The 13,164-nt window shown below is 29.4% G+C and overlaps 1 protein-coding gene across 1 annotated transcript; it reads left to right on the top strand.

Moving 5' to 3' along the window:
- Window positions 1-1,141: 1,141 nt before the first annotated feature.
- Window positions 1,142-3,516, top strand: LOC114167561 (cytochrome P450 81E8-like). The gene is made up of 3 exons (XM_028052659.1): window positions 1,142-1,702; window positions 1,963-2,329; window positions 2,709-3,516. Exons 1-3 carry the CDS (start codon window positions 1,188-1,190, stop codon window positions 3,315-3,317), a joined length of 1,491 nt encoding a protein of 496 aa, XP_027908460.1. The 5' UTR covers window positions 1,142-1,187; the 3' UTR covers window positions 3,318-3,516.
- Window positions 3,517-13,164: the final 9,648 nt, after the last annotated feature.

The following is a 13,164-nucleotide window of genomic DNA, read 5'->3' as shown; positions in this document are numbered from 1 at the left end:
AATACAAATAATAGTAATACCTATTGCTGTTTTTCTTGTCCAACATTTACCAAACAAGATCCATTATTTTTCTTGTCCAACTACCTATTTGACCAAAACAATACCGACAATAGTAATAACAGAGCTACTTTTATTATCCAACATGTTTATTGCACCCAAATAATATTAATAATAATAATAAATAATTGCTCGTTTATTTTTAACACTCTTGCTTTGAAGTGTGCCTTAATCCATAAAAAAATTATTGTAGTCATAGTTATGTTAATCTGAGATGGGATCTGTTGGTACTCTTAGTTGGAATGAAATTTATTTGGACCAATAGTTGCAAATTATGGTATTTATTATTTGTTTTAGAGTTTGAACATGTATTTAAATTAATTTCAGTCTTTACTTTTAAGTAGTATGACTATTAGGTGTACATAAATAAATTCTGAATTAAGGTATAAGGAAAATGAGTTTTATCTTCAGAATATTTTTTCATCTTTCAGAAAAAAAGAGATATTTTAATTAGAATTTCATTTTCATGGTAGGATAATTATATCTAAAATATTATCTTTTTCAAATTATTCATAATTTTATATTTTAAAAATGTTTCGGAGAATTGAAAGAACACGATATATTTAAATTATCTTTATTAGATGAAAAATAACCCAACTCCAAATTTCACATTGAGATTGACTTTTTATTTTAATTTTAAAATATAGGGTTAAAATTGATTTTTATATAAATTAAAATTAATTTATAAAACCTGTTACATGTGTTTTTAAAACACAAATGATAAAATGACTAATTTGTCTTAAATTATTTCATTTTTAAAGCGTTAAGAAAATTTTCACATGATGTAATCATCATCATTTTTATTTTTCTAAAATTATTTTCAGTATAAAAGTAATTATTATACTATTTTATTATGTTTATTATTGTAATACTATTTTTTAGTAATTTAAAGTTAGAATATAATATTATTATTGAATTCCTATTAGTTTTTTGTATTTTTTTGTCACTGTTGATTATAGTGCTATGTTTTATTTTATTTACTTTATATTTGTTCGAAGAATGTATTATTAATATACAAATTTATATTTTTTTTGTCCATCTTACCATTTTTCGGCCTTTATAAATTGACATGCATGGAAATGAGAAATCACAACCAAGAATCAATCAGTAGCAGAAGCAAAGCTTGAAGCATGGCTATGTTGTATTTGGCTTTGCTCATTCTGCTCTTTCTGTTTTCCCTGAAGCTCTTGTTCCAAACAAGAAGATTCAGAAACCTTCCTCCAGGACCAATGTCTTACCCTATAATCGGAAACCTCTTACAACTGAAACAGCCTTACCACCGCACATTCGCTCAAATGTCACAAAAATACGGCCAAGTCTTCTCTCTCTGGTTCGGTTCCCGACTCGTTGTCGTCGTTTGTTCACAATCCGCGGTGCAAGAATGCTTCACCAAAAACGACATCGTCTTGGCCAACCGACCTCACTTTCTCTTTGGCAAATACATCAGCTACGATAACAGCACCATCCTTCACTCTTCCTACGGCGACCACTGGCGCCACCTCCGTCGCATCTTGTCGCTCGAGGTTGTCTCAAACAACCGTTTGACCTCCTTCTACGAAGTCCGAAGAGACGAGATCATGAGGCTGGTGCAAAAGCTCGCTAACCTCTCACGCAACCAATTTACCAAAGTGGATCTTAAAAACATGTGAGTTTTTGTCATTTCAAAACATACGTCCATATCATGTTTCTAAACTATTAAATGGTGCTCCATAAAAACACAATCAAAGACTAAGGCTAAAAATGGACAAAATAAGAGATAATTATTTACCTCTCCTCAAGGTTGGGAAGTAACAAATAAAATATGCTCTATCTTTTATAATTACCAAAACTAGTTTATTCAATTACACATTTCTCTTATTTCTATTATTATATTAACATTTATCTAATTAACATTTCTAAATTAAGGTTTATGGAAACGTCATTTAACACTATGACGAGAATCGTAGCTGGTAAAAGACTCTTTGGTGACGACTGTGATGTGAACGATGTGGAGAAAGCAAAAGAATTCAAAATTATCATTAAAGAGTTGGTGATATTAGCAGGAATTAATAATCGTGGAGACTTCTTGCCTTTCGTGAGATGGTTTGATTTTGATAATTTGGAGAAGAAGTTAAAAGGATTTGGTAAAAGAACAGATGCATTCTTACAAGAACTCATTGAAGAGCGTCGTAATGGAAATAACAATGGAAATACTATGATAGATCATCTCCTTGCTCAACAACGATCACAACCTGAACAATATACCGATCAAATCATTAAAGGACTTTCTCTGGTAATTAACAATTTCTTTAAATATGACTTTCCTCATTTTTATGTGTAGATGACTAATTTATTTTTGAAAATGATAAAAATTTTCATGATGGTCATAGTTATCCAAATAATAAATAGAAATATGTAAGTTGGAATATATATGTCAATCTTCATAACTTAATCTAATGTGTAATTTAAATTATAGCTTTAAAACAAATGTGAATACTAAAACAACAATAAGTATATTTATTTACGTAACAAATTTTTGTCCATTTTGTTTAGATTCAAAACAAAAAGACTAACATTTTGGGAGAGTCATTATCTAGTAATTAATTGCAAAGAAACTAAGAAGGATTTTTCCGCTTTCTGTCATGTATTAACTCTTTTTATGGATTTCACAGAGCTTGCTACTTGCCGGAACAGATACATCAGCTCTAACTTTAGAATGGACAATGGCTAATTTATTGAACCATCCAGAAGTTATAAAGAAAGCAACAAATGAAATAAACATTCATGTAGGATCAAATCGTCTCGTAGAGGAATCTGACATGTCAAAACTTCCTTATATTCAATCCATAGTTTACGAGACACTTCGATTGCATCCTGCTGCTCCAATTTGGTCACCACATTTGTCTTCAGAAGATTGCACCGTAGGAAAATATAATCTCCCGAAAGACACAATTGTGTTGGTGAATGCTTGGGCTGCTCATATGGATCCAAAAATGTGGAGTGAGCCAACACAATTTAAGCCTGAAAGGTTTGAAAATGAGAGTGAAGTAAACAGATTACTTTCATTCGGGTTAGGAAGGAGGGCTTGTCCTGGATCAAACTTGGCGCAACGTACCGTTAGCTTATCCATAGCCTTATTACTTCAATGTTTTGAGTGGAAACGAATTGGTAAGGAAGAAATTGATATGTCTGAAGGAAATGGAATTACCATATCAAGAACAAATCCATTGGAAGCTATGTGCCAACTTCGTCAATCATCTGCAGTTAAAGATATGTACTAATTTATGATGTTATTTTGTGTTGTTTAAAGAATAAACATTTCTGTGGAGCATATAATATTATAGTGTTATTTAAAGAATAAGATAATGTAATGCATGGAGAGTAAATGTATCTTAAGATTACGTGGTGATTATGTAATGTGTTGATAATAAATATGCTTTTGCATTTAATGTGATAAGTTATAAGTTCTTATTTTATTTATCTTATTTGATGTGGTAGTTACTTTTATAAATATGTGATTATAATTTAAGGTTTTTTATTATAATAGAAATTGTGATAATTAAAAAAATATATTTTTAATTCTTTTTTAGTTTTAATTATGGATTACTAGAAATGAAATATTAATAATCCGAATAGATTTTATATATATATATATATATATATATATATATATATATATATATATAATATTCATTGAATGAAAATTAATGTGTCTTATTTATTAATTTTCATATATTAATTTACATATGTAGATGATAATCATATTGAATGTACATATTGCTGCTCTTTGATTATTGCTCCTCATAGATTCTTGCAAGTTAGGGGAAATTATATCTGCTGTATTCTCTGGTATATTGTTTGTTGTTGTTTTCCCCATCAGAGTGGTATCAGAGTCGATGGTTGAAACCGGCTCAAACGAGTGCAGTATGGTCCTTGTATCGAAAGTCTTCCTGATAGTGTGGGTCAGGTAAAGCGTGTCCCGTTAAGAGAGAAAATCTTCAAGGCCAAGATACTATAGATATTTTGAGAATATTAGGAGATTTTAATAACCAACTATTTTATCTTTGTAAGCCACTTTCGATAAATATAAACCGATGTATGGAACGTTATTAATCATGATTTATTATCTTTTAGGTAGATAGGTTTAGCTATATATACAAAATTGTAACCAATTTACCTATAAATAAAGCATTAACTCCTATGGTAAAAGGAAAGAACTATTTTGGCCAGAGTGTGATTTGCTAAGGTTGAGATACTTCTTCACTTTTTATCTTTAGTTTAAGATTCATTTACACTTTGGAATAATTATTAATAAAGATAATTGAATTATGTAGTAAGATTGTAACATCCTAAGCAGATATTACTTAATAAAAAGTAATAAGAATTTAAATAAATCATCCTTTAATATTTTGTCCAAAAAGTGCAGGAAATTTTAAAATTTATTAAACACACTAAAATCCAAAAATCCATAATTTAACTTAATTATTTCAAATTCCAAAGTTTAACCAGAATTAAACCAATACATGATAAAAGAAATATTTTTCTTTAAATCAATCCGCATAGCTTACCCTCACTCTAGCCCTATGCATCATCAACAACACCTGTGATATCCTCTGCTCCCGTGTGACATGTCACACGATCATCGTCAAACACAAATAGAAAGGGTGAGGTCAATATAATTAAACATGCATAAACAAAACCATAGCATAAACCCTCCCCCAAAACATTCTAACTACCAAATACCCCTTCTTAGAACCTTTCTCACCATGCATTAGGGCAAATAGGTCTCCTATCCTATCCATCCAGATTTTACACAACTTGACCGTGGCATTACAAATATCACATGCTTCCACGAATCTGACCGCTCATGGCCCAACTCTACGAACCTCCCCGCTCGTAACTGCCTCAAATGTGAGCACAAAACATACGATCCTCCCTGATCGTATCCCCACACGAGAGTACATCCAATATGAACCTCCCCGTCCGTATTAATCATGCGTTTCATCACTAATCACGAACCTATCCGCTGTAGTAATGTCAAGCATATCCTAGCCCAAGGTCATCATCTCCAAGCATGCAAAACACTTAAAATCATCAACCTGACCTATATGAGATTCGTACACACTCAACCCTGATCATATGGATTTCATATGCTTCCATGAACATACCACTCATGGTCCAACTCTACAAATCTCCCTCTTGTAGTTCAACACGTGTGGAAACATCCCGTTACGAACGTCTCGCTCGTAACAATCAAGTTGGACTAGCCAATATGAACCTCCCACTCATAACAATCAAATGGATATAGCCAATACGAACCTCCCGCTCGTATTCAACCATAAGGTTTCCAACATCACAGACCTCTCGACTGTGATTATCACGCGTTCAACCTCCATTACGAACCCCTCGCTCGTAAAAGGATCCAAGCATATCCCAGACCAAGACCATCACACCAAACCATGCAAATCACAACAATATATTGCATTGTCCCTACGCAATCACCTAGTGTTGCCTAAGTGCCGCCAGGCCAAATTTCAGTGCAGACTATCTAGCAGTCTCAAGTTTTCGTCGGGCACCGCTCGCTGTAGGGCCTCCCTAGTTCTTCCTATCACTTGACGGTCTCCCCTAAGCCGCTAGGCACTATACTAGTAGCTAGGGATGGCAAATAAACCCGCCCCCTTGGGTATTGCCCGAACCCGTCCCCGTTTTGATGGGGAATCCCCGCATTGACTGGGTATGGGGAATCCCCGATTTTTTCAATTGGGTAAGGGGATGGGGATGGGGATGTACATATCTCCGCCATAATACCCGTCCCCGTCATATCTCTATCCTCATTTAAATTATTAAAATATTTATAATTAATTAAGTAACCCTATATATATATATATATATATATATATATATATATATACTTTTGGTTTTTTATTTCTTTTAATTATTTGATTTTTATGAAACTCATTCGCATCTCCATTATAGTTTTTAGGTTTAATCATGCCTTTGGTCCCCATTTTCGAGTCAAAATCTCAACTTAGTACCTGAATTTTTAAAAGTCTCAAATTGGTCCCTTTTTTTGTTAAAACGTCTCAAGTTTACCCTTTTTGTTAAGTTTGGATTGACGTCGTTAGAGGGAGTGCCATGTGTCAGTTCCTCGATTTTTAATTTTTTAATTTTTAATTTTTTTTTGAATTTTTTTTAAAAAATAAAATTTTGGCACGTGTCAAGCTGTTGTTGTGCCACGTGGCAGTGACAAATTGATGTGGCAGTGACAATGACAGGTGTTAGTATTATTCCAGGTGTCATTTCCTTAGTCTCAATTTGGTCCCTGTATTCTAATTTTTGTCTCAATTTAGTCCCTATTTTTGTAAAAATAATCTAATTTCGTCCCTCTCCAAATTAAAAGAAAAATTAATTATTATATAAATGTTATACAAATATTTGTATTAAATTTGATATTTTTATTATATCTTTTTAACATAGCTAAGTTTATTTAAAATTGTGTTTCACATTCAACTTTACTTAAAATTGTTTTCAAATTTTAAATTTATATGTTTTTTATTGTCACATGAACTAGTTAATTTATGAATTTTTTTTCTATTAACAACTTTAAAACAATTTTAAATAAAGTTCAATGTAAAATATTAATTAAATGAACATAATTTGGTTAAAAATATTTACTTGAAATATCAATTTTGATAGAAATATTTGTGTACATTTATATAGAAATCAAATTTGATTTCAATTTGGAGAAGGAAAAAATTGCTAATTTTTAAAAAATTGGGATTAAATTGAGACAAAAATTAAAATAAAGGGATCAAATTGAGAAATTGGAAATGACATAAGTGACACGTGTCATTGTCACTGCCACATCACTCTGTCACTGCCACGTGGCACGATGATAGCTTAACACGTGACAATTTTTTTTTAATTTTAAAAAAGAATTTAAAAATAAATAAGAAAAGTCAAAAAATTCAAGAATTGACACATGGGACTCCCTCTAACGGCGTCAACCCAGACTTAATAGAAAGGGTAAACTTGAGACATTTTAACAAAAAAGGGGACCAATTTGAGACTTTTAAAAATTCGAGTACCAAGTTGAGATTTTGACTCCAAAATGGGGACCAAAAACATGATTAAACCTATTTTTTATCTTATCATAACCTTTATGTAATTATGTTAAAATTGCATTTATAACATTTGAATATTTCTATTATTTTTTAATATTTTTATTTATTGTATATTTTTCTTTCACATGAGAATGTTTAATACTCTCAATTTAAGTGTTTAATAGCATAAACCTTTCATTTACTAGGTAATATTTAAAAAAATTTACTTATTACTATTAATTATTGTTTCATTTGAAGAACTCTTTTATGTGGCTAAAACAATTTTTGTTATTTCTCAACCATTGAGTATATATGTTATATTTGAAAATTTTTCTTAGATCTCTAAGATATTTTTCATCTTATCATACCCTTAATTATACACTTATTTTCCTTTGTGCGATTCCTTTCAATAGTCTCCAAATCGCTTATAAGACACACATTTGTAATTTTTTAATATTTTTATTTTTTGTTTATTTTCATCACATAGAATACTATTTCGATATATTTTATCTAATTATTTTTTATTTTCTAACTCATTACAATCACACTTTAATTTTTTCACTATAATTGTATAAATAATTTTTATTTACTAAAATATAAAAATTTAATGTAATTGCTATGAATATTTTTTTATCACCATTTAACATATATTGGAATTCAAAAGATACAAGATCTATGTTAAAATTTTATTATATTTATTATTTATTCTTTGCGTCATTTTGATTAAGTGATCTATTATGTCTTTTATTAGTGTATAAAAAAGAGATTCATTATAATTTAAAAAAATGAAGTAAACAAACATTTAAAATATATTTTAATTTGAATATTTTTTTTCCTTTTATATATATATATATATATATATATATATATATATATATTTTAATATTTTAAATTTTATCAACTAGGTTTCATTAATGTTTGCAAATTTAATAAATGTTTTGGTTCTCATGAAATTTTATTTGCTATTCTAATCTAAAATGTAAAAATTATAATTTATTTCAAAATATTTGATATCGAAGAAACAACCATCCTTCTAATATTGAATATTTGATAATATTATGTTTCCTTTACCGTAATTTTTTATTATTTTATAAAAATTAATTAAAATTAATATTAAAGTAGTAAGAAAACGGGTACGGGTATGAGTACAAGATTATACCTGTTACCTGGTGGGGATGGGGATGAGACAAAAGTTTGATACCCGTTGGGTTTGGGTATGAGGATGAGGATGAATTGTTTATACGGGGTTGGGTATGAGATAGCGAAACCCGTCCCCGCCCCGCCCCGCCCCGTTGCCATCCCTACTAGTAGCGTGACAACTGCTGGTTCAGCACCTCCAAGGTAGGTTTTAACACCTCAAACAATCAAGTTACACATCCAGAACTCAAAATACATGTTCATGCATTTCAACTTGACTCACAATGCATTACCAACTCTCATATACAAGGATCATGTATATGTACACATGCATTGACAATGAAGACCATGCTAAGACTTGAATTTAATAAATAATTAATCGTGCTCTTAAGGAACTCATAACAAATACCAAACATTGCATACCACTCCTACAAAGTCATAACTTACCTCACCGGCCCCTACAATAATCCCTTTAGTTCAATTCCCCTTACTAACTCAAGTTTAGCATCATGCCATAACCATATCCCACCCGTTAGACTCACAACAAAACCATAGATTCATTTTGTAACAAAACAACATGCATCTAAGGGAAAACGCCAACAACAACCCAATTCGCACCAACACACAATTGACATATTCCATGATGTATACTAGGCGTCGCTTGGCGGTGCATACCTACCACTAAGCGATGCATCAGACAATAGGTGCATAACTCCCCAATTCCTCCACTACGAGAACCCTGAAAAGACCCAATGCTCAACCCATTCGTCTATTTTCACATAAACACATTCCATCATGCTTTCAATTTTCATACATACTCAATTAAACTCAAATGAATACAATATCCCAACAATTGTAACCTGGACATTATGTTTCCGCTTCATTCCCAATCACAACATGAACCCTCACACTCAAACATGCAACGATTCACCAATTTATCATCACGTTGTACACTTCCAAACACTAATCACATAACAATTCACACTAACATACATATAGTTTCAAGGAAAGTCCCCAAACGTCACAAAAGCCATGAGATGCAGAAAATTAAGCAATCCAATTCGCGTCACCTAACGGGTAAAACATTGTCACCAGGCAGTTCATAGCAAAACCCAGAAAATGGGTTTAGAAGACATGCATCGCCTTTTTGGGCCCAAAAACATGATTTTTTTGCACAAAATGCGAGGGAAAGGGATTCTATACATTCATTATACCACAAAAACATATAATTAAGAAACTAAACAAATAAAGCAGCATTGCACACACAATGCCAAATATCCATCGTTTGCCTCCCAATTACCAAGCATATACACAACTATCAATCCATTACATGTTTCATGGCATTTCATGCATACATAGATTTATAATGTCATATCGCACAACCATACATGTATCCAACATAAATTAAATGATTAAACATTACACTAATGGCATACACAATATGACTCAAACTCAAGTACTCTCAACATTACTCAACACTTAACCACTTGAGTTACCAATACTCCTTATTTTGATTGATCCATCTAATTTCTTTAAATGTATCCCCACTCCACAATTATTGATAAATAAATATTTATTTATATTTAATTTTTTCGAGTCTTGCAAAGTTCATCAATAAACTTTGCTTAGAATTAACTATATATATATATATATATATATATATATATATATATATATATATATATATATATTTGTAACCATAATATAATAAAACAATTTTGCACGAGAAAAGTTTTTACTTTCACCATAAAATAATCAATTATCACTATATTTATTAATTTAGATACCATTTTATAAATTAAAAATTCTTGGTGTATAATTTTTATTAAAAATTAAAAATCATAATTAATTTGAGAATTATAAACCGGTTTTTAATTTTAAATTCAAGACTAAATTAAATTAATTATCTCGCAATTAAAATATAAAGATTAGATATCAATTTAGATTCTAATTTATAAATTAATTTTAAATACTAATAATTTTCTAGTTTAACATTTAAATTATTAAATATTTACTATTTATTTCTAAAATTAATTTAATTAACTTTCTGGGCCGTGATAGAATATTCCGGAAAAGGAAATTCTTGTACCAGTAATGTTATTAGTGTATTAAAATAAGGAAAATGATATTTTAATACATTTTTTTTGACCCACTTTTAGCCCATCACTCTTATCACTCTTAGATCATCTATTTTAATTTTTTAAAGTGATGTGATGTGATGATTTAAGGGTGATGAGAGTGGTGGGTTAAAAGTGGGTCAAAAAAAGTGGGTTAAAGTATCATTACCCTTAAAATAATTAGAAAGTAGGTAGTAAGCATTAGAGTTGTCAAAATAGGTTGGAACCTGCGATCCAACCCGACTCACCACGGGTTCAGGCCGGATTGGGTTAAATTTTTTTTTACAAATTTCAATACGGGTTAATTTTTGACCCGGCTCATCTAGAACCCGGCTCATCCGGGTTGAACCCGTGGTGAGCTGGGTTGGCTCACTGACCCGTAGATAAAAGGGTCCCACAAGTATTTTTTATTTTTTTTATTAAGTTAAGCTTTACATTTAGATCATGCTAGGTTTTTTTTATCCAACACATAAATAATTTGTATTTTTTTTTTTATTTTGATTTGTATTTGGATTGTATTAAAGTTTATTTAGATTTTAATTAGAATTACAATTTATTTTTGACTGAAAAAAATAAAAAAATTGTATCATTTTAATTAAGTGAACCTGTGAGTCAACCCGTTTAACCTGCTAATCCGTGTGGGTCGGGTCAGGTTCAAATTTTCTTGACTCACTAAAAAGTGAGCCGGGTTGGGTTGACTCATTAAATCATCAACCTGTGATGGGTCAAGTTGGGTCGGACCGGGTATTCATTCTCACCCATATCAACCATGTGAAGTCGATCTGATGTTCTGGGTACATTTTTAGTCGTACTATCTGAAGTAGTTTTGTCTTCACATGGGATTTTTATGTTATACATTCGAAGAATATAATATTTACATAAACCATTTATATCATTTTAGAAAATGTGTATATGATATTTTAATTTTAAACCCCACCATATTGATGTTATAGTAATGTGATACCGAATCAAATATTAAAGATAAATACTAAGGTGTAAGAAAAGTTATATTAGATACCGGCCCTATAGCATTGAACAGATTTTTGGTTATGATAATCTTAATTTGATTTTTGGTTATGATAATCTTAATTTTATTTAAAATTTATTTTTTGAACTTTTTTTTATGCAAAAATTATTTATTAAATTGTTATAATTAATTTCATTTAATATTTCTTTCTCAACAGATAATTGAACTAATTTGTTTAATCTTTCTTGAAACATTGTTAGATCTTAAATAAGCTTTTATTATAATTAGCTTTGAAAAACTCCTTTTGGCTGAAACAACTGACACTAAAATTGTTAACATTATTCTATAAGTTATAACAAGTTATATATGCATTTGGAAAAGAATTTATTCTTTTTATATAATTAAGAATGTCAATTGATTTATCATTTTCCAAACCTATAATTTCCGTTAGGATGTATAATTCTGAAATTAAATCAAATCCATCAATATCCAACGAATTATCGTGTTTTAAAGATTTTTCAAGGTTTAAGCAATTTTCTTTTCAAAAATGAATTGTCTACACACTATAATACACAAGACATTGCTTTTTTTTTTTGTTCATAACTCCTTTTTGTTGTATAATTAAAGTCTCAATTCTTCTTTTCTTTTAAACTTTTAAATAGTCTGATTCAAATTTTCTAGTTGACATATCTATATACTTTTATATGAAATTAAAAATGATAATATATAAAACATTACTAAAGATAAATATATAAAACGAATGAATTAAAACAATAGAACCTGGTTCCGGTTGTCAAGAAAATAAACTCGATAGTAGACTTGTAGTATCTTGAAGTCTGAAGTCTCTTTTTCGTTCATTAGTCTCAACTTTTTCACAAACTTGCAAAGTTGTTTATTTTAAAATTAATTATTAATAAAAATAATTAAAAAAATATTGGTCTTCTAAACTTGATAGTAAGTCTGTTTTTTCCCTAAACTTGAATTATCTTTTTACAGCAAACTCAATTTTGAATTATGCTTCAATTAATCTATTATCCACCAAAAGACTAAACCATAATCTAATTAATAGTTTTGTAAAAAAATTCAATTTCTCCTTAAGATATATGTAAAAAAAACTCTCGAAACCCTAAAATCTAAAAGTACTGAAAAACAAAGTTGGGGAAAAGAAACACATTTCTAATTCTAATACAAATCCAAAACAGAATAAAAATAAAAACAACACAAAAAGAAATAAAAAACATACTAACTAAAAATAAGGATGAAAAAATTGGTACACAAGGACAACATGAGATTCAAAAGATTTAAGGGATGTGATATGCCAAAACCCTAGAAAAAGGACTACCAAAAGAAAATAAGGTAAGGAAAGGTAAGAGAAGTCATAGATAGATAAAAGAAAAAAATATAATTCAGATTAATCATAAGAGAATAAAGAGAGTTAATCATTCTCTTCCTCATAAACAAAATTATAATTTATTAAGAAAATGTCTTAACTCATTAATTATCATTTATACTACCAATAAAAATTAACATACACTAATAATAATTTAATTAAATTTTATTCCCAAACATAATCTTATAATTAATTTAATAGAGCTATATTAATAATAAAATATTTTTTTGAGGCCTTTTTTATCTTAAACATAATTTTATAATTAGTTTAATAGAGGCATATTAATTAGTACTAAAACAAATTTTTAAATATTTTTTTCTTAAACATAATTTTATAATTAATTTAATAGAAAAATATTAGTAGTAAACTTTTTTTTTAGACGTTCTTAATCTTGAAACCTAAAACGAGTGCTTT

The sequence above is a fragment of the Vigna unguiculata genome, chromosome 10 (assembly GCF_004118075.2).
Source record: "Vigna unguiculata cultivar IT97K-499-35 chromosome 10, ASM411807v1, whole genome shotgun sequence".
Lineage (NCBI taxonomy): Eukaryota > Viridiplantae > Streptophyta > Magnoliopsida > Fabales > Fabaceae > Vigna > Vigna unguiculata.
The sequence above is the reverse complement of the archived record's forward strand: the minus strand, read 5'-3'. Positions and strand labels throughout refer to the sequence as shown.